The sequence below is a fragment of the Cydia fagiglandana genome, chromosome 4 (assembly GCF_963556715.1).
Source record: "Cydia fagiglandana chromosome 4, ilCydFagi1.1, whole genome shotgun sequence".
NCBI classification, from domain to species: domain Eukaryota; kingdom Metazoa; phylum Arthropoda; class Insecta; order Lepidoptera; family Tortricidae; genus Cydia; species Cydia fagiglandana.
The window spans coordinates 15,951,261-15,975,174 of record NC_085935.1 but is presented as its reverse complement, the minus strand read 5'-3'; the positions used below and the strand labels follow the sequence as shown (position 1 = coordinate 15,975,174).

Here is a 23,914-nt window from a genome sequence, read left to right as displayed (position 1 = left end):
TTGTAGCTGATTTAATAGGTAAAGCTCAAGCTGGTATTCACAAATTATCGTATGAACCTTTTTACTTGGTACTTGGTAGATGAAGCATCTAACATAGGCTATCTGCCAAGAATATGACCCCGATTAAAACTCTATTTCTATAATTTAAACATCTTTCAATCCCTCAATCTACTAACCAAACTATGTACCTATTTGATTTTTACATCTGATTAGATTTAGAGTTTCGGAGAATGTGCAAAATCTCTGAAACCAGTAAGTAAACAACACAGCGCACGAGCACAAAATGTGTATCGCGTTACAGCTATGGGTCATTGAATAGAACGCTTTGCTTTGACCCTTCGAGAGCTATTTATACTCGAGCCTCTCACATGGACGGCAATCGATAGCAGCTCGTCTGCCCGATCTCGGCGGTGATTAAGTGTTATGGCTCGTCGTACACGGTAAACATTCGCTACTTCACTCTACGCATGAGGATTTCATTTGACAGAGCTTAGCATTTAACGCCCCGGGGGAAAAATATAATAAATACCAAAATTTCAGCCAGTAGCGCCATCCTATCCGTGTAGCGTGTTATAACGTTATGTTTGTTGCACGATAACGAAAAATACGAAATATCATTTTCAGATAACAAGTAACAGAGGTACATATCGACAACAAATTACAGGTTTTATAACATGGCATTGGCTTTATATATCTAAGTTTTTTTTTTCAACCTGAGAATCCTGAGATACAGGATTTTCCTAGTTCAGGTAGAAAGTCATTAAAAAGCCTTACTTAAGCAAATGTTACTTAAATGTATGACTATGTTTTTCTGAATAACGATTTATTTATTTATCACGCGACAGAATACTTAATGCACTTTCCCTAGTTTAGTTTAGGTAAAAAAATACGATAATTTACGTAATAACCTGCCAGTCTATTGAGATAAATAGCAGTCCGTCGAGTCCGTGCCAGAGACAGTTTCAAGGTACTAGATATGATAACGTATCTATGAATAAACCATTTTGCTACTAGTTAAATGAGATTTCCGTTCGCAGAATGATAAACATTGCATTTATTTTACATCTGCATTTAAAGTTAATATTAGATATGTGTATACTTGTAGATATACTAGGTAAGTATAATATACCTATGTATAATCTCGAAAATAAGTAACGGGCTCATGTGTGCACAATGGCAACAAACATGATCACTTGCTTTTAGAACACTATTTCATTAAAGCTTATAATTATGTCAAATAAAAATAAATGCAATAAACGTGCTTAAGTAAACTTAACAATAATAAAAACTCCTCTAAAACATCTTATGAATAAAAAAAAAGACTGACCACGCTAGCTTTGCACAAATTTGGCAGTAAGAAATATATCTCTATAATCTCAATACTTAACAAAGCACTGGGCATGAAAACTTAACGTGGTCCGATTCGAATATTTCTACTTATGCGGGCTACGTGTAAGTTATCTGATTGAATTAGACCTGACGTATAAAAGCGGTGTCGTGTGGTCGTAGTCAAAATATCTACTTTTCTTTTCCTTTACTTTTACTTTACTAAATGTTTTACTCTACCTACTGTGCTACAAGTGTGTGTTACATTACATACAATGACAATAATTACGTATTCGATATCTATATTAGTTACTTACAAGTGTAACCTACATATGGACCTAAATGCGGTGCCATAATCATGAGTCAAATCTATTAGATTTCAAATTATTTACAAATTACCTCTACTCGTATTTCAATTGATTTCATGTGGTTCGATATCTATAGGTGAATCTAAAAGCGGTGTCTTGTGATCATGATCAAAGGTATAAGTCTGGCATTGTGGGTGTCTCACCTGCCTCCTTCCCACCTTTGACGCAAATGCCGAAGCCGTGGGAGTCGGCGGGGTCCCGGCTCATGGTGACCGTGCGCGTGGTCGGCTCCGGCGGGTGCGCCGGCGCGCCGCCCGACGAGTACGGCCGCTCCCGCTCGCCGCCCCGATATATCGCCTTTACACACATACACAAATACACGCTATTACATTTTGAAGTGAAAACTTCTTTAGCGGCGCTGTGCACTTTTTGAGGTGGAGAAAAAACGTTAAACTCGCGACAGGTCACGTGACCGACAGATTCGACAGATTGAAAATTCGTAAGACGGACACGTGACCTGATCGAAAAACTGTTACAATGTCATTGAATTTTCACTTCTGCCGGCATTCCCGGAGTGCAACCCGTTGTTTTTTTTTTACTACTGCACAGTCTATACTTACTCTTTAGGTATTTAAATTAAAGTAAACAAAATCTACCCCCAAATGGTTCGTTAAGCCAGTTGAGGGTAGATGAAAACATTACAAGATCAAATAATGTAGGTTAAAGTCAGGGCGTTCAGTGACTGATCCAAGCGGTTTTGTAATTGGTCGGTTAACCAATAAATGTTATAACTACCTGAAAATGTACAAATTGCTTGTTTACTTTTATTTAAATATTTACCTAAAGATACAGACTTATAGAAAACCGATTTAGTTTTAACAACTGTTACGGCTTTAGCTGGTTTTGATACGACGCTAATGGCCGTCCTGGTAATTGGCTCGCATCTCACGATCGACTTTTACTTAATTTCGTATGCACCAGCCATACTTATCAAAATAAGCTCAAAACCATAATAAGTTGTTAGATCTGAATTGGACTCTGAATATAAATAAATAATTAAATAGGAAATCCATAATTTGTCAGTAGTAGGTAGAACTAGTAGAGTCTGTGCGGAAAGATCTGTATATATATTTTTTTAAACCGAATTTAATTCATGAAAAAACACCTTGTTAAAACAAACCCCATCTATAAATGTTTAAAAATAGGCCTCATTTCAAAGTTGCTATATAGTGAGAAACAACTTCTGCTCTGTTTTAAACTCCCCTAGAGATACCCGCAACATTGCAATACTTTCCCACCGCATGTAGTGCACAAAAGTTTATAACTCATAAACTTTTTTGCCACTGTTTAATAATAGAAAACATAACTCATGCACGCATTATGCTACTGCGTACTTTTTCAAACAACATGAAATCCATTATACGGACTTTAAAGGCAATTTTATTTGTTTTCCAGAGTGGCAGCAAGCAATGTAGAGAGGCTGGATATTGCCAGCGCTCGCGTTCATAAGCAATAAAGCTCCAGTATCTATTGCAAACAATGCTTCTCGGGCGCGTTTAGCATCTCAAAGACGCTGTACAAACTCCAGTGACGCTCCGGCTCACCCCCGCACTTGAAGCTCCTCGTATTATGCTACTATACCTCTTTATGGGCAATAACGGTAGGTGTTGTGGCAACTACGAATTATTTATCAATATAGACGCTATCTAAGAGATATCCTGTTGCATAGTTAACAAGGCTTTGTGTAAGAGTACTTAGATCTATTCCAGAAGTGGGATAACTTGAACTAGTTAATAAGATGCGCAACTTTATACTAATGGAGCGTGTTTGTAGTTAGTTAACTTAATTAGAACGACCCTTTATAATATAACCACCGACTAGCGACCCTTCAATCTATTGATATATGATAACGGCATGTAAATCCAATCTGGCCGCGTAGCCAAGATGCCAATCGCTTACGCTCCGTAGCGATCGAAACGCAACTGTCACTGTCACACTAATATGGAAGAGTGATAGAGAGACATCATGCTTTTCGCTGTCGAAGCGATAGCGATTGTAACCTTGGCTAGGCCGGCAGTAGTTTTTGAGGTTATCGCGAACATACATACATACATAGTACAGACAGAAAGACGCGGCTGGGGACTTTGTTTTATAAGGTATATAATGATATATTGCGGGATAAGGTACATACCTAATACGTACTAACATTGGCTTGTCGAGAGTGTAAGCTAAGTGTCGCGAGACGATCTAATAGTATGATCCAATTATCACTATCGATCCTGTTAGAGATACAAGTCACCCTATGGTTTCGAGTCAAGGAAGGAGAGCAAATATAATAATATTATCGTGAGCGATCAGATGCGCTATGCAAAATTTAAAAATCTTAGTAATGTTTGACTTGACAATTAGTTGACATCACTCGCAGTGGATCTGGCTTACATTAACAACGTCAATGTACAGTCATCAGCAATAGTATCTTACACAACTAGGGCCGCAAAAATATGTGACCGTTCTTATTTGGAGCGCAATAAGAGCGCGTCATATATTTTTGCGACCCTAGTTGTGTAAGATACTATTGCTGATGACTGTACAATAAAGGATTATTGTGGCGTTTACATACCCCAATATACAAACAAAATGTCCCCATAAGTAAAAAGATCATAACAATCCCAAAGCTTCACTTGTAATAATACTCGTAGCATTATTTTATGACAAAAAATTGTTATTTCAGACAAGCTCGTGACAAACAACGTTTTTATTAAATTAGCTCTACAGCTGACTTGAACTATGGTCACCTACTTAACTATCGTAAAATCCGGTCGTGGCAGTCCGCCAGAAACCGAATTCCATGCGCAACCCTCAGATAAGATAGCGTGCGGCGAGTGGGTATTTGTCCGTTTATCTAACTCAATATGCAAATGCATCTAATATATGTATATTTACCCTGAGTTTCATATGCGATACCTTCAACAGTGAAATGACAGTTTTTTTAGTTCGTAGCCCGCAAATAATCTACGAAGTGTCTACATTTAAATAACGCGGTTGGTAAAAAAATATTGTGGTCAGCTACGCACTAGTCGAAGGCTTAGACGCATAAAGCTGGTATATTATATATATTAAATACTTAAGTAAAAATTTGTATAGTTTTAGTAAGTCGTTTAAAACTCAGCTACGTTTAGGGTTACCAGATGACAGGAATTTTCCTCACATGTCAGGAATTTCGGCCTTTTGTCAGGAATGGGGACGGAACACGAAAATGTCAGGATTTTTTTTTGATAGACTTTTTTATTCAAAAACATTGTAAAAAAATAGTAAATGAGATATCTCATTACATTACTTAATCCTCTCAACTTATCAATAACTTCGTAATTAATCGATATTAAACTTTCGTGAGACATATTTTAAATTGTTTATACGACAACGGTTTCACTCACTTGAATTTTTAGTCGCTATTGGCGACATGTTTCGGGCCCGTCGGGGGTCCTTCCTCAGGCTCGAGTGCTCGCGGCGGCTGCAACTCGTGCACTGATCGCGCCGCCCGCCTCGTCGCTCGTTGCGCGCGCGCTGACAGAGCGGGGGCGGGGGGCGCGGTGCACTCCGCAGCCGGAGTTGTCAGGTCAAGGTCTGGTAGGGCGGCTGCATCGGCTGGCATCAAGCACACTGCACTCACTATGTCCACGCGATCGTCACAACGCACATCCCGCCTAATACCAGGTATTATAGGCTTCCATGCAGGTGGCAACATCCAGCCTCCGTCTCGATTGAAATTAGGGCGGCGTCCAATTTCAATCGCCTCGCGAATCTTACGCGGCACAAAACATTTCTCCCGTGCTAGTAATCTCGCTCTATCGAAACGAATGAAATGGGACGCGCCTGTATCGAACGCGTGCTCTGCCACCGCTGAATTCCTGGTATCCATGTTCTTTACGCTGCGTAACCCCCGCCGACGACGCGACGCGCGCGATTGCGACGGGCCCGAAACATGTCGCCAATAGCGACTAAAAATTCAAGTGAGTGAAACCGTTGTCGTATAAACAACTTCGTAATTATTAATTAACAAATCTTTACTCAAGCATACATACACAGATGTTTTAGAAATCGAAATCATGTCTAATATTCGCATTTGTAAAGATAACAATATAATAAGAAGTATCCTCTGCCTCTGTGATTAAAAATAATGTAGGTAAAACATCTTGTTTAATAGCTGACTGTTAGACCCCCCCACCCTCCCCCGTCGTCGTCATAAATATGAATGTCAGGAAAAATATTCGGAAATCAGGAACAATGTCAGGAAATTCTACATTTGTATCTGGTAAGCCTAGCTACGTTTATATCTAAAGATGCAAACTACATTTTACACTTGACATTTCCTTGTTCCAGCTAGGCCAGACGTTTGTAAGGTATTTTTTTACCGATCAATGCCTTTGACGATGACGGTGCTAACACTTTCAGTGTCAGGCTCACCATATTCATAAGTAATGCAGGTATTACTTTAATAGTAATTTTGAAATTTGAAACGAATACCGTAAAACGGGGTCAACAGAAATCGCGGGGTGAATAGAGAAATTTTGAACATTTTCTTTCAAGTTGTTATATTTAAAAACGTACATCTCTAAAATGAGATTATTTGGAATGCATATATAGTAGACTATTTATTCTCTACATTGATACCAAAGGAACATAATCAAACTGCCTTGCCTGCCTGATTTTTTTGACTCTAAAGTAAGGTCTCGCTGAGGTAAGAAATGAAGCCTGTATGAACTTTGTTCTAGCGGTAAATATTTTGACATTAACTAAGTAAAAGTTAGCTATCCTGGTAATATAGTATCTGTAGTACCTAAATTATAAATAATATCGCAATTTTTCTCTATAATGAAGCATTTTATTTGCAAAAAACTAATAACAAGCAATTTTACGTGATAAAGGAGTCAATGGACACGCATAGGGGTGAGTAGTTACGCCATAGGGGGTGATTAGATACAAGAAAGGGGTGTAAAGACACGCCTTGTGGGTTAAAAGACACGAAAAAATAATTTTGAGTCAAATAGCTGTTTAACAGATATACGAGTATATACCATTTGCCAATAGAGTATCAACATAATAATGACCAAATTCGATGCCTATGACAGCTAAAACTTAATATTTCTATTCACCCCTTTCTTGTGTCTATCGACCCCGTTTTAAGGAAATGGAGAAGACAGGTAGTTTTCTTTGATTTTCTCTGATTTGGGTAGGCTTAAGTTTATTTCACAAATGGAAAATTGAAGAACTAACCAAGACTCAAAAAATGATATCAAAATTTTTACTTTTATCATTTGGATTATTGGCGAAAATCGTCCTTGAATTTGAAAATCGTGTCTTTTCACCCCGTTTTACGATATAAAAAGTAATAACATAAAATTGATAAATTATTGTGAGAGACAGTTAACTAAATTACCTCATAATGCTCGAACGAATCCAATTTGGAGGTACTTGGTAGACTGCGTGATGGAACGGCACAGCGGTATAAAACATCACGCACTTACTTAAATATTTCAACACTCCATCTTGGTAAGCTTACGTATAATAAGCACACTTCATATAATATGAAACAATAAAAACTACGCTACTTTTATAAGTATGTAAAATTTTGTTTTGTTTTAAAATTTCAAGGAATCAATATCGTGATTCAGCCTTAACGCGTGAGAAATAACCCACGTGAAATATTATACGGTGATAGGTACTTTTCCTAGAATTCATTACAGATATTCACAAGCCCGGTGAGCACTGATTGACTCTGAAATAATTGAAAATAATGGTACGCTAACTTTAACACAAGCATAAAACGAATGCGAGTTTATAAAAAGCTCAAAATCAATACATATTATTAAAAAATGTAGTCCACGTTTTTTAAATACAGGCAGTTAAAGAGTTTGTAAGTATTAGAAAAGCGGCGTGTATGTGCCGTCGCCGACCGTCGACTGACTATGATGATGACGTTACTGTCCATTACCAGCCGCGGGCAGTGGCATATGATGGACATGCCTTAATGTGCGGGAATTTTAATAACAGAAAGCGGAGGATAATGAACGACCCGCTTTTGGAAATATTTTGTTCATAATTATTTACCGTTGAAATTATAGGACATAAGTATAGGTACCTAAAGAAGGTAGGTATTAAAGTTTTTAATTATACATTTTATAATTATGCGATAATTTAAACATTTTAAGGTATATAAGCTTCACGAACATTTATTGCAACACAGTGTTTAATGCGCTACCACTTCAAAATGTGCTTATATTTTGCATATTATGAAATATAACAGAAACGTCACAAATCAAGTGCGCTTTAAGTTCCTGCCAACCACACATCGGATTAATTTAACGTGCCGCACCGCTCCATGAAAAAGGACGTAAAAAATGTTTTATTGAGTGTGGTCATGTCCACCGTTTCATTCCTCCCTAAACGGCTAGCACTGTGGTAATGAATAAAGTAACAGTATCGACTGGCGCGGCCTTATTCTAGAATTATTTACACCTGCGACACCCCTCACCCCTGCTGCCCGCAGGCTATTTTAGGATCCATTGTTTAATACATTAACCGACACAGGCAAACTAGCCTTGACGTCGATTATAATCCTCATGCATTCCGTGAGTGCATCGAGTGTATTGGCAACCTTGAGGTATAGGTAAGCCATTTCTATCGATTGAAAGAAAAAAAAGAAGAAAGAAAATACATTGATTGAAGTTTTAGATACCACGTGGGAAAATGTTATCTTCTATTAGTCTAGCAACAACGTAGGTAATGTAACAAACATTAAACCACATTGTAACATATTTAACTAAAATATAGCCCCCATAGATGCTATACTCGTATAGTAACGTAACGCCTCCAGTATCCTGTTTCCAAAGATACAAAGACACAGGACAGGACAATCAATGTTCTAAGATTTTCCTCCCGAGTTTAGCAGCAACACAGCAGCAACATGATTACCATTAGGAAGATAATTCATTCTGATTAAACTATTTGTTAAGCTTTTCCTCTTGTTTTATACGACTTGGGGTCGTGGTATTAGGCATCACACGCGCACCGAGCGAGATAGGACTCTGATTGCTTGCGCACACCAATCGTGTGAGTAACAAATTAAATCAGAATCTACATCTTATCTACGGTTCGTTCAAATGGCGTTTTGATAGGGCGGCAGGGTCTTTCCGAGCTTCGCAGCTTTCTGCATGAGCACATTGTACTATTTAGTGTTATCTACTTGCTCACATGGTGCGTGGTGCTGCTAGGGCTGGAGGCGGGCGAGTGCCTGCGGGCGGGTGGGTGCGACGGCGGAAGGGCCTTGCCGAGCGCCGCGGCGCCGCCCTGCCCGAAGAGGCGCAGCACCTGCTCCGGCGAGATCGGCCGCTTCTTGCCGTTCGCCGCGCTCAGGTGAGAAGTGCTGTTGCGAAGACTTGTTGCACCTGCTGTAGACAACCACTAACGTTAAAAACTGCTTATTATTTGCCATAACAAAGAGAAGTGGCGTCGTATCACGAGGTAGTTAAGGACCCCCAGATTAGGTCAGGTAAAGCGGTAAAATTAACGTATTTTTTAACGTATTGTGATTATTTGTTAACTGTCAATGTAACTTTATCGGTCGTGAACCTTATTGGAAGGGGATTAAAAAAGCACGTTGATGGAAAACAAATTACTGCATCATTTCGAAACAACAATAATTAACTCGCGTAGGTATTTTCTAATTAACATAGTATTCAACATCTATTAGGCATACTGAATACTACTATTTTCATTAGGCATATTAAGCTATTTGAGAAAAATATGCCAAAACCGTGTAATAATATTCGTAACAAGTCATAAAAAGTTACTAGTGTCTCCTGCACACTTAGAGATAACTCACATACAAGTAGCAGGCAACTTTAACAGTTTTACTTACCGTCCAACGATAATATTCCCGCTGCGCACTTGAAACTTATTCAAAGCGGCCGCGTAATTGCCGGCCGGCGCTCAATTACGGCCGTTGCGCGGTCCATTCAATCGAAACTACAGCGCTACCAACTATGCAATATGCGGCGGTCTAAGACTTCCTCCAAGATCTTTTCAAACTTCATCTTGATTAAATACAATTTTATTTCCATAATCTTAGAAGAAAACAGTCAAGTCGGGTTTATTACGTACGTGGTAAAATTTTACGGCTCATTGGAACCGTCGCTTTACGAGGAAGACGCACCCGAGAAGGGGAAAATACTATTTTGACTACTAGAATAGACTGATGTGATAAGTTTTACGACTATTGAATGTATTCGTAGAGGTTACTGCAGTAGTTTCCAACCTCGATGATTTTTGTTGTAGAGCGGAACACAATGCTACGCGTTATTAAGGCGTAGCACCCGTAGGCAGTAAAAATGTTTACTACGGACTTTTCCTTACTGCGCTAAGGATTCATTGTGATACTAGTTTTAGAAGCTGATTAACGAGGATCGGCGGGGTTGAATGTTGTGTTCTGCCCCCTCGCATTTGCGCCATGTCAGAAAAAGGCCTACAATTTGACATTTATTTACCATATATAAGTAGGTAGTTTCGTGCCAATGTGGAGCGGCACAGGCATTTTTGTTCTGAATATGCTTGTTAGATTTGTGTAATTTGTTAATCTGATATTAAGATAGCATTTGCAACCGTGCCGAAATATCGGGAACTCATTAAAACAAATATATATATTTTTGGCTTTGCATTCCTAAGTAAACAAATAGCGTACACACCATCGCCACACATAGTAGGTAAATACCCCGTTTTAAATAGTAATTAAAGTGTTAATCTAGTTACCTGCACTATTGCCTATAGTGGAAGAACCAAGATAAGGTTGCCGGGTGAGTTTCCCAGAGTAGTGTTGCGAGTAGGAGGCGTGGTGGCCGTGCGAGGAGGCCGGGCGCTCCACGATGGTGTAGGAGGTGCCGGGCGGCGAGTAGTACACGCCGCCGCGCGCGCGCGCCCGCGCGTCCTCCGCCTCGTAGCTCGTGTGCCGGTTGTCCTGCAACCACTGACACATCACAACACACGCCGTTAGCTGTTAGAAAGCTCACACCTTCCATGCGATTATAGTGAAGCGGATCCGAACGCTGCTTTGGTGTGCAAGCAGCTCATAGCTTAAAACTTACATTAGCTGCCTGCTTACTCAGCGCTATCTCGGACACTGCAGGAGTGGTGTGCGGATCTGCAGTCAGTGTTTAAAACGCCTTGGTTAGTAACTTCTTACAAAAGTTAATCATCGTTAGTTATTGGAAAAATACTCAAATGCATTTTCCTTGTTTGATACCACCTGTTTGTGGTGCTGAGTCGTAACCGCGGGTCTACCTGTACGGTCAGCGTGCAGAGCGTGGTGTACCTGCGGGGCCGTCTTAAACTATGCTGGGGCCCTTGGGCACATAAGAATTTGTGACCCTTTTGGAAAGTAAAGAAAGCGAATTAAACTAACATTTTTCTACTATGATCTTCTATTTGTTATGGGTAATAATCAAATATATTGTTATTACTGTCTGTCCTTCGGGGCCCCCTGATGATGGGGGCCCTGAGCACGCACCTCGTGTGCCCTTATGGTAAAGTTGGTACTGTGTAGGTACCTGCTGCGAGCGCGAGTGGCGCGCCAGGTGGTGCTGCTGCGGGTGCTGCGGTGTGGCGGAGCGCGCCGTCCAGCCGTAGCCGGGCCCCTGCCCGTACGGTCAGCGTGTAGAGCATGATGTACCTGCTGCGAGCGCGAGTGGCGCGCCAGGTGGTGCTGTGGCGGGTGCTGCGGTGTGGCGGAGCGCGCCGTCCAGCCGTAGCCGGGCCCCTGCCCGTACGGTCAGCGTGTAGAGCATGATGTACCTGCTGCGAGCGCGAGTGGCGCGCCAGGTGGTGCTGCGGCGGGTGCTGCGGTGTGGCGGAGCGCCCCGTCCAGCCGTAGCCGGGCCCCTGTCCGTACGGTCAGCGTGTAGAGCATGATGTACCTGCTGCGAGCGCGAGTGGCGCGCCAGGTGGTGCTGCGGCGGGTGCTGCGGTGTGGCGGAGCGCGCCGTCCAGCCGTAGCCGGGCCCCTGCCCGTACGACGGCCAGCGCGCGCCGAACTCCGCCAGCTCCGAGCCCTCGCCTCCCTCCCCCGACCGCATGCCGGGGGTCACCGCACACACTGTAACAACACATACAATTTATACATACATTTAACAGAGCAATTATTGTGATCTGCTAAAACTTCTCAAACACTAAGATACCTTTTTTTACGTTGGGGAAATGCGTTTAATACGCATGCCACCTGGTCCGGGGGAACAAGGGGGGGATTGACGGACTAATCAGTGGAGGACTACCGTCTAAAACCATCAACGAGTGCCAACTCCGCCTAAGATGAGGTGCCGCAGGGTCGCTAACTTCTCAAACATTTCGAAAAAAAATCCATAGGGCGGTTAAGTAGAATTTAATATTGCATTTGTTTCAACTATGAACTGTCTAATAAATCCCATCAAAAACATAAATGTAAAAAAGGAGAGCCAAGTTCAATACAAAAATTATGCTTGGCTGTGGGGTTCGCCGCAAAAAGAATGGAGATTTAAATGAGTGCCAAGTTCTATGCAAAATCCAAATATGTATTTATAGGAACAAAATAACATTATAAACAAGTATTAAACTCTATTTCTTTGCTTTATTGGATACCTATAACAATTGCTGTTATTTAAAAAAATGCGAGATCTTAAAGCAGGTTAGATTTGACCTGACCTTTATAACCGTTTGAGCTAGCTTCATGAAATTTGGGCTTCTAGATGTCCTTATGGATATAATTAAACACACGTAGTTTTATGTGTTTACGTTAAAGATGTTTTGAGTTATAGAAGGGTCAAAAGTGGCACCAAGTGGTTCGTGTAATATTACACTTGGCGCTGGCTAGCCAGTTCCTTTGCTTGAACTTGGCTTGACACGCTGCCGCGTGTCTAGATAAAACACACCTGTATTTAGCGCCGTTAACGCTGTGTTTTAATAAGGTGAAAAATATACAACTGGTTTTTACATGGTTTATGTTCTTTTAATAGCCTTCGGTTCGGTAGTAGGTATAATTGCAAAACCAAACATAAATTATTATTGGGATTTAGTACACAGTCTAATGATAAACAATTAAGGTTTAACAAAACAAGGTTTAACAAAAAAGTGCTTTGAAAATTACTGATTGTCCACTTACCTAATTATCTAAAATCGTTAATGTGAATTAAAGGCTTGCATTTCTTGTCAAGTAATCTTTCTTCTTTAAAAATAGGCATAAAAAGCCACTATTGCTAAAGTGTGATTAAAGAAGGTGCAGAAATGGTTAGGGCTTGAATTTCGCCAAAGCACGACTTTAAAACCATGTCTGTGGCACCTGGGAGCGTCCGTGTTATTGATGAGAGCATTGAACTGCTGAAGCCCGCTGAAACGCCAAATGCCGGTGTCAACGCGCCTCGGGTCAAATCAAATGAAAGCAGGCGACTGGCTCACGCCATTGTCTAAATTCTAAAGCCCAACGCAGCCAAGTTATATTAGCCAAATTGTCGTGACTACGAACAATTTAGAGACATTTCATCGGATTTACTGCAGCCTAGCTAGCAGGTACGCTCATAGCGCTATGCTGAACTCCGTAGCCTGGAACTACAGCACCCCCAAAGCCTACAAATTTATTAATATTAATATACCGGGATAGTTGAAAAAAAAAATGCATTTAACCGATTTCCAAGACCGAAGTGATCCCATAAGCTCCGTGAACATATACCTACATTATTTTTATAACTTTCCATAGGGCAGGGTTCACTGTATTTTTAGTGTTCCGTACAAAACTTTGTTTACGGAACACTTATGGGATCACTTCGGTCTTGCAAATCAGTTAAATACGTTTTTCTCAGAGACCGTTTGACATAGATACCTAAAATTTGGAACAGTTATAGCAATTACCACCACTCATATTGTGAATAAGTCAAATCAGCTTATTTCTTATTAAAGGGGGAAATTTAGGGGGTTGAGAGGGGTAGGCTGAAACTTTTTTCATTCGTAAGAATCGTGTGGGGTACCATTAGAAAGCTTGCAAAAAATTGAGTCGATGGACTGATTTTGACTTCATTTTAGACTGCAATAGTTTCGTCAAAAAATGCATTTAAAGTTGCAAGTTTTCATACAAAAATTTTCACCTCTGTCCTGGCGATTTTCGCGAAAACTATAGCTAACAGGCAGCTGACCAGTCAATACCCAACTTAAAGAAGCATGGAGACGGCGGGAAAATTATCAGCTTAACTTTATCTTTATTAGTTTTTCAACTGCAGCTTGACCTTTGGTTGCTTAGGGCTAGCTAACTGATGCTTACACTGGTCAATTCATATTAGGCGAGAAACATCCTTAGTTAAAACTTTGGCATTTAAATTTATGACTTATGTCTTTGACACAAAGTTTAATTCTGCTTGCTTATTTTTGTGGGATATTTAACTTTATCTCAATAGCCTACTATAAGTATGAGAGAGATCTACAAAATACGACCTTATTATTTTGCAAATAAGTTTCAATTTCGAACGGGCTTTCCAAGCAATGGACTAGGCATCTCAAAAATCTGAAAAATTCAAATTAAGAATTCCGTTCTTGACTGTCGTTGTGTTTTTTTTTCCACAATAGGACACATAGAGTTAGTAAGGCGTATAGAGATAATAAAGTCATTTAATATTTTATGAACAGCTTTGGCCTCATGTATAGATTTTATTGAGAGTATAGACTGATTCGTCGAAACAATATACACAATATTCCTTTTCATTAAGTACCATTACATTTCTGTATTAATTGTATAATTATAATATCTATTAATTATATTCAGTACTTATGTATATTTTTGAACGGATCGGTGAGCAACAAGATTCAGGGCTATAACCACGAACATAGAAGTTCGCAAATTGCGAGCATTTTTCTCTGTCACTCTAATTACGCCTTTATTGGAGTAAAAGAGAAAGATCCCCGCAAATTGCGAATTTCGGTTTACGCGGTAGCCCCTCAGTCCTGTTACGAGAAAATAATTTTGGAAGACATTAATAGTATGTATATGACAGTTAAATATCACAGTTTTTAGAAACAAAGGTAAAATTGACGAAATATTTAAAGTAAGCCGATCTTGTTTTTTAGCAGTTCTATAGTACATTATTGTCGAGGCTCGGAAGTAGCTACTTGCAGGCTGAGGATTCGTTTTAAACGGACGACCTTGGGAGTCCGTTTAATTGAATCCGAAGCCAGCAAGTAGCCTTCCAGCCGAGTCATATATAGTGCTTTTCTCAAAAATCGTGCAAGAAATATAAATATCATAGAAATATTTTACAAAAGCAACGTTCTTACGTATATATTTTCACAGAAAAAAGCCCTTGCCACCTTTTTATTTTTTTTAATAAAAAAATATAAGTGTATTTTTCTGCCGAAAATACGCCAACCTATTTGAGACACCTAAATAGTCGCGGTACTAATCATCTGTTTGGCTGTTTAATGGGCTTGTGCCTTCATTTGATATGGCCATTTCAACTTTTAAAAAGTTTGGAACTCGACAAATAATGGAATTTGTATGCAACATTGCAGTCCCAAAATCGAGACTGCAATGTTTTTAACTTTTTAATTTTTGACTGACCATAAACTACGCGCTTCGCGACCTATTTTCTAGACGGCAAGGTCGACTTTGCCGTCCATTTTTGAGAAAAATAATATTAAAGTCTATATATATGGCATAGAACTAGAAACAAAATCAAATAAAAAATAATAATGAGTTCTAAATTCAAATTGAAGGAGTATATATTTTAAGGTATTATAGGCCAAGCGCGCACCACGATATTAATTTTTGCGACAGGATTTTAGAATCGCGCTGTAATATATCGCAGAAAATTCACTGCGCGCACTGCGATGAAAATGAAAAAGTCGACCAGTCGCTTGTCATGAAACGTGTCTTTAATATGCGATTGCTGTATGACTTTGAGCATTTATAACACAAAGGTGATTCCATAATTAAATGGTCAACATCTAGCGTCTCATTTTGAGACTCCATTGGAGATGCAGGTGCCGAGATGTTGGGGTTTGGAGAGCGAAATGCCGACTGAGGTCCGGCCGGGGTGCGATTTTATTATCATAGTGCGCGCGGGGCCATACAACTCCGCATGCTGCAATTCACTTTGCGACAATCGCGTCGCGAACAATCGCGGAAAAATGTGACAAATCACAATTTAAAAATCGCTGCGATTTTTTTGTCGCATATGCGCGCACTAACATATAAACACACACGTTGCATTTCTGCGACAAAATTATCGCAGTACAAAAAATCGTGGTGCGCGCTTGGCCTTACTCTAAATTATTATAATACATCAAGCATTCGCGAGATGCTCGACTTCGGTATTCAAACACAAAGCAATAGTACAAGAATCTAACTAAATGCAAAGGCCGAAGGAGCGATTCGAAGATCCGAAGCGTCCGACAGACGCGCGCCTCCCGTAACTTTTCCAAGTATTTTTAAGTACAAGTGTCTAAGTCGCAAGATCCAAAGGCTGAAGTCGCATTGGGCCGAAAGCCCGAAGCATTCAGGAGGTCAGTTCTAAACACAGGTAATTAATACAAGTGTCTAAATGCAAAGGCCGGAAGCCGAGCTCCGCGTAGGGCCGAAGGCCCGACGCCTGCAATATGTCAGTGGTTAAACACAGAACTGACAGCCTGGACGCTTCGGGCCTTCGGCTCTACGCGGAGCTCGGCCTTCGGCCTTCGCATTTAGATACTTATACTATTGTTCTGTGTTTAAGTACTAACATCCTGGACGCTTCGGGCCTTCGGCCCCACGCGGAGCTCGGCCTTCGGCTTTCGCATTTAGACACTTGTACTATTGTTCTGTGTTAAAGCACTGACATCCTGGACGCTTCGGGCCTTCGGGCTACGCGGAGGTCGGCCTTTGGCCTTCACATTTAGATACTTGTACTATTGCTCTGTGCTAAAGCGATGACATTTTGCTAAAGCTCGGCCTTCGGCCTTCGCACTTAGACACTTTGTACTATTGTTCTGTGTGTGTAGTTGAATACGGTATCCTAAAAACAGGCAAACAACCTCTGTAAAATGTAACGATGCGAGCGGTACGGCTACCATCAGTTTGGCATTGACATAAACGCTACCGTGGGCGTGAACGTAATTTACTTTCTATGCATCTCGCTCGTACTGACATATTAGTGCGAAAGAGATATACCTATAGGAAGTAAATTACGTTCACGATATCGTTTATGTCAATGCCAAACTGATGGTAGCCGTACGGAACACTAAATGCCTCGAGCTATCTCGGACTTGGCCAAATTATTTTATTTGGATGACAACGTTCGCATTTATCGCTGTTCGCCAGTTATAGAGGTAATACGATACTACAGTATGTACAATTAATCATCCTAAATAAATCACTAGATTCAAGCGTCTCTCCGTCACGGTTATAAATCTGAGAAAGGATGATAATTTATCTAAGGTTGGGATAGGCTACGGAAGTGCGGAATGCGATCTTAGATCTTAACTTGAAATTGTTTACAGTCAATAGAAACCTAAGAAGTTAAAACCTTTTTGTAAAAGTCAATGTGTGGGTACAACTTGAGTGACAATCATAAGATTCATAAGAAAATCAAATTAAGGGCAAAACGAAACTTTGAATTCGATCATCTCGAATATTTATGAAGTTCTAATTTATCAGGGAACTTCGTTTGAGACTTATGTAAGTTACTTCGCCACGACTCCATCCGAGCGAAGACACATTTCGGCGCCAAGTTGCAATGAAAGTTAGGTACTCAGTTGGCTGAGAAAATGCACTGATAAGTAAGTTTATAGTTCAGGTACTGTATAATAAAAGGACTTATGAATTTATTGTACTGATATAATAAAAAAAACGTTATTAATCGATTTACAAATTATCTAGACAAGTAGATGATAATTGATAATTAAGTGTTTAAACGTGTTTAAAAATCGTGAAAGTTTAAATCAGTGAAGTGTTAAAGGCATAATAAGTAGACAGGTATAGTTATCGTAATGAACCACGATAAGCACAGATATCCCCCAGAAGAAAACCATAACGAAATCCTTTCATAAACAAACATTAATTGGGCGCTTTCAATACAAATGCTACATTGACTTCGATTGAATGCTGGTAGGCTACCTACATATTGTTACTCTGGTGGCTCGCGTAATATATCATGGTAATGGCTGGTAATGTATGAACTGATTAATGGTGAAATGAGCTGAGGGAAGAAATGAGTATTTAAACACGTAACAAGCTTCCGACCATTAGGGCGATTCCGGGCGTCGACGAACTGCGCCCCGCCACGTCCGGACCTTTTCCGTCGCCACGCCAATTTCTACACCATGTTTGATAGGATCCTATTAGATAAAAACAGTAACTTTTAACCTTTCGTATGCTGCTGTTAAAAAATTGACATTTATATAGCAATCATTATAAAAAATGTGTAATTTGACTATAGACGGAGCACATCTGCTCCTATTACCTAAGCAATGTATGTATACAGATACGGGCCGCATAGTCTCGCTTATTTAGCTTTATATGTAGGACGGCTTTTACTCAAATGAGACTCTTCCCAAATACAAAAATTTATTTCATTACCAGGCATAGATGACACATAGGCTTAACAAAACAATTTCACTTAAAATATTACAATTTGATTAGCAGTAGCCCTCACACTAGGTCAAGCCTGTGTCGTGAGGACTCTAGGAAATTCCAGTAGATTTATCAATAAGATGATGCGAAAACAAATACAAAGCGAGTTTACAAATATAAATGAGCTAATATAAATTAAACTATTTTTAAAAGCACTGTAGAGTTAAAAACATACATTATGACGATGTATATTGTGACTTGTCTTCAAATGAATCATCAAAGCTGGATTACATGGAATATACTTATTTGGATTTTTTGAGAAAACCTTGTACTCGTAGATTGTCACGGCCTGGAAAGGGGTTAAACTTAACTCTGAACAAAGCATATTTTTCATACTGATTTAATATAATGAATACCGTAAAACGGGGTGAGTAGGTTTCGCGTGGAGAGTTGGGCTATGAATGGGGAGAGAAGGTTTGAGAGGGGGATGAGAAGGGATTTTAAGGCTACTGCTACAAAAATAATGTATTCCAATTTAAAATGGGGCTATAGTAATACGCATAATAAAAAAAAAACGATCCAACAATCTTCCAAAATCACCTTTGTATGAAAAACCCTCTCACCCCAAATACGAGGCACTACGGGGTGAGGTGGGTTTTCCTCTTTATCGTCAAAGTTATGAAATGGAACTACCCAAAATAAAATACAAACGTCCGAACCACTTATTATATACACCATTCAGTTTTCACACGTAAAAATAAAATTTTATCGAGGTTTGAAAGTCCAATTTCACCCAACTCACCCCATTTTACGGTAATCACAGTTTCACTGCGTAAATCGAAACACATTAAGTAATAAGTGCCTCTACCATCAGTTGGCAGAGTATTTTTCACTTACTTTCAGTGAATAAACGTGCCGTGAGTCACGTTTTACGTTTCTTTACGGTCTTATGTACCTAACTTCACTCCACTCCAAACGATGCTGTCCCTTTCTAAGTATACTAAAAAACAGAGCAAGAGTTATATCGGAGTTTATACAGCGCCTCTAGGATTCACCTAAAGAACTAAATAACAAAATTGACACATTTTCTCACGTCTACGTAATTTACTATCTATGCATCTCGCTCTCGCATATTAGTGCAAGTGAGATGCACAGAAAGTAATGTTACATATACTTATGGTAGCCGTGAATATGGAGGGTAGAGGTAAGGAGAATCCTTTATGACTTAAGAGAAAACTCCTTTATGGGAGAATATTTGCAAAAACTGGGCACGCTGTCAGCTATTATAATTTTTCTAAATCTCTCCAGAGTAGCGAAAAAAAGAAAACCCATAAACCTAGTTTTTCATTGTATCAATACCGTACTAAAAATCATGGAGAATGGAAGATACTCGTATTTACAAGTGGAAAAACGTTTTCTCTTTTTGTATGGACGATTACGTAGTATACTTCCCTCTTAAGGGTTTTGACGGACACTTTTTCATTATTAATTACATGGAGATTGTATTCCTTACCTCTACCATCCACTAAGAGCATTTAGAAAGGAGATGTCATCGCTGTCATTTTCTTTACAAAACAGTCTGCCGATTTTTGCGGGGGAGGGGACGTCAAATGTATTGCTATTTCTACATGATTTGTACGTAACGTACAAATAGCCATGTCAGTCCATTCAAAAGTTTGCACAATTGTGCAAGTTTTTCGGCAGAGGGGTAAGTAATAATGTCAACAAAAAAATAAAGAGTATACCTACGAGACTACTACGACTATGATATTTGATTTATTCGGTTGTCAATATAAAACAAATGTAGGTGTTCTTTCTTCTCGTATGAGATGCCATTACTATGTAGTCTTGCTTGAGATTAATAAACATTACTTATATGGTGTTAAAACAAGCTTTTCTTTCCTGCTTGGAACCCTAATCCTAAATCCTAACAGTAAGCACTCAATGGCCACTCCAGTTATTAAATGCTCTAAGACCAATTTTGTCACTTTGTTACTGACTCAACCTTAATTCTACAAGATTTGACGTTGCCATAGTTACGAAAATAATAAACACATCAATGTTAGTAAACAATGTATAAATTGAAATATATTGTATTCAAGACAAAAATTGCAAAATATGATAATTACGTAAACATCATTAATAATCGAGTTAAAATTATGACTTTGCGTGTTAAAAAATAGGAAGCAAAGTATACGGCGCGATTATACAGGCTACTTTTGGCTACATATTTATTACCTATGATGAAAGTATTACCTATAATAAATCTTAAAATATTAAAATAGGTATGTATTATAATGGTCCGCTTCAGTCCGCGTCTCCGTCTCCTACTGCTAAGTAACATTATCTAATAGAGTGTGCGGAAAGAGAAGAGTCGTGAAATTTAGTGGAGCCCATACATTATACCTACGACTCTTTTCTTTCCGCACAGACCCTACGTATGACCTTAATAGCGATCTTAATTTTATAGTACCTATATGATTTCGAGTATATTTCAGTGCCAAGCGCTCCATTTCTAATACAAAATGAAGCCACCCAGCGGGTTTTTGGCAATAAATGTGTTTAAATCTTATTAAAATTTTCAGATTCTGAACCACCAGCAAAAGTTTTTGAAGAAAGTTTTATATTTCCTGTTACCAAGTTGACATGAAAAACGATTACCTAGGTACCAAACACAATAATTTGAACAACGGAAAATAAAATAATACTTACTTAGTCAAGAAAAATAAATAAACTCACAGAACATTTGCTTGTTTTATTTTATTTAAGATAATAATGTTTAATAAAATACGTAGCAATTCTTGTGTAAATATTATAATAGGTCTTGCGGTATGTCTTATTCTTACTATGTGTTATGTGCACCCAGCAACAAAAACAGCAACATGTCTATGTACCGCTCCTTGTATTGATATCTCTCTTTTCTTAATACATATGTAACTTCTACATGCATACGCATGCATACATGATGATGATGTTTTCATGGAAATGTTGTTTTCAATCAGCTTCTTGCCTAAAACCAAAAACTGCTCGTAAGCAATGTGATTTTCGCAAATGTAGCAGTAGAAATAGGAAAATATGATGTCAAGTATAACTCGTTACCTTTGTACTAAATCAGCCTTTTATCGAACTATTAATTGATTTATCCCTTAAAGTTTTGCTTGAAGTTCACATACTGTTATAAATTTATACATATTACGTTGAAAATTGCATTAATATTCGTGAAAAATCTGCGTATTTGTTGTGTTTACAAGTTGACAGAAATGTCACGTTGGAAACGCACGTATTTTTCCATAACATCTGTCACGTTTACTCGCGTAAAGTATTTACGCAGAATAATTCTGGCTCAGTTATCCGTCCAGTCCTACTTTATGGCGCCGAGACGTGGCCGGTTCTTGGAAGGCATGTTCAGGAGCTTCGCGTTACTGAGATGAAGATGCTGCGATGGATGTGCGGCGTTACGCGCGCTGACCGCATCCGTAACGAGTACATCCGTGGCAGCCTCGCAGTCCGTGACGTAGCGGAGAAGCTCCAAGAATGTCGCCTCCGGTGGTTCGGCCACGTTTGCCGCAGGCCAGCTGACTACGTAGGAAACATATGCCTTAACCTAGCCCTTGACGGCCCCCGACCCCGCGGCAGACCAAAAAAGCGATGGCTCGATGTCGTGAAAGCAGATATGAGCGTGAACGGGCTCACACGAGACGACGCCCAGGATCGCGCAAAGTGGAGGAAAGCAAGTAGGAAAGCGGACCCTGGCAAAGGCCGGGATAACGCTAGGTAGAAGAAGAAGAATTCTGGCTCAGTTTTCATTATATAGTTAGAAAGAGAGCGTTTTAGGTGTGAAGTTAGGCAAGTATGGAAAACTCGCGTAAAAACGTTTGTAACTCATGGTACAAATTGAAATTTTTAGTTCTTTACGTGACCGGTAGAGGCACTGTACAATTACTCCATACATTTTCCTTAACTTTCTCACTATCGACTGTCATTCACGGAACTCATAGTAGAGCTACAGTAGTACCCATATAGGTGACCTGAGAGAGCCGTGCACAATTACGAAGTTACCTACCTTCAGTAAGTTTGCCTTATTGGAAGCCCAAGTTAGTAAATGACAATGGTCTCAGGTAGGCAACTACTTTACCTCCAATGCGACACTTGACACTTTAACCATTGTTCTACGCCCTAACATCTCCATTCATTTGGAAAATCTACAGGACGCCAGTTTTCTGGGTCAAATGAAGAACCTGAACGCTGCTAGGTAGGTACTTAAAGCCATGGCTCTTCGTTTGTTTGAGCTAACCGATATAGAGCTTTCGTAATTGTCTATTTATATTGAATAGAATTTAGTGTGGCTTATGAGGAGTAACTAGATTTGATAAGACGCCGAAGTTGTAGAGAAAGCATGCAAGCACGCTAAACATTAAAACAAATAATATTTATATATGATATTATGATATAGGGCCTTAACAAAGTTTGAAAATTGATTGCGTTGTTATGATTTTTTCACTGTAGGTATAGGTAGTAACGCAACACCATACACGAATATCTAAAGTAGGTACATACTAAGTTTTAGTACAATTACTAAAACTTATACCTACCTAGTTTCCAGTAACTCAAGCTATGTATACTTAGGTAAGTACAGTCCCATACAACCATTTCCAGTCGCCGTTACGACGCGGTGTAGACACATCTTGTGTCGACACCGTCTGTTTCGGTCACAATTCCAGTCGCAGAGTCGTCGCCGTGTCGACACAGTTACCAGAAATGGGGAAGGGTCGACACATGACACAAAGTGACATAAAGTGTGGTCGCCGTGTGCACACATTGTTTCGGGTTTGCGACTACTTTATGCCAAAATCATTCGTTCATTCGTTCATTTTGTTCCTGTCAAATGGAAACTGTCAGATGGAAAAATAGTTAAATAAAAATAAGTGACATAATACGCCATCTCTAAAACGGATTACAAGACGTAATTATATATTGTTTGCATTTATATTACAATAGGACTTAAATTATTATGGGGAATTAAACTGCTCGAGTGATTTGATAAACTAAGTGTAATATAATCAACGCGCCACCACATTGTTTTAGTTTAGCCGGAAATGAAATTGTTTACTTCTCAGTGCTTGAGTTCATAAATATATTATTTGATGCATTTTTAGTACTTCGATGCGTATACTATACTTAAATAACAGAAATAACGCTTTACATACTACGAAACTTGTTAATTATGATGTATAAATATGGTTTAAGGCTGAGAAATATTGCAGTCACAAAGTAGTCGCAAATGTTTCGACTTTGTGTCGACTCTGTGTAGACACATGACACGCGCTGTCAAAAGTAATAACAAAGTTACTGGATTTGCAAAATGGCTCCTTGTGTTCATTTGTTTTCAGATATTCTCAAAGTGTAAAAATGACAGAGATGGGACTTAATAGATTAACTGTTTATTCGACTAATTAATGGAATAAAAAAAGTTAATCCTCAAATTTTAATCACGATTAGTTTAGTCGACCTAACATAGATTGAAATTGAATTAATCTGAACATTAATCGAATAAATTATAGATTTAATCTCGGTTGGAAGTTGACAGGGGGCCATTTTTGTACGCAAAAATAATAGAAATGTCTTGCATGCAGATGGTAGCCAAACACTGTGTCATAAAAGTCGTCATGGA

General features: G+C 39.3%; 1 protein-coding gene across 8 annotated transcripts in view; it reads right to left on the bottom strand.

Annotated features, from left to right (window-relative positions):
• Window positions 1–23,914, bottom strand: part of LOC134663889 (whirlin) — a 117,805-nt gene that overhangs the window by 69,726 nt on the left and 24,165 nt on the right. For 7 of the 8 annotated variants that reach the window (XM_063520416.1, XM_063520417.1, XM_063520420.1 and 4 more), the window contains exons 2-5: window positions 11,600–11,778; window positions 10,440–10,644; window positions 8,886–9,082; window positions 1,838–1,991 (exon numbers count right to left, since the gene is read on the bottom strand). In XM_063520416.1, the coding sequence (XP_063376486.1) occupies window positions 1,838–1,991; window positions 8,886–9,082; window positions 10,440–10,644; window positions 11,600–11,758 (715 nt within the window). In that variant the 5' untranslated portion in view covers window positions 11,759–11,778. The remainder of the gene's footprint in view (window positions 1–1,837; window positions 1,992–8,885; window positions 9,083–10,439; window positions 10,645–11,599; window positions 11,779–23,914) is intronic. The other variant, XM_063520418.1, reaches the window with a different exon arrangement.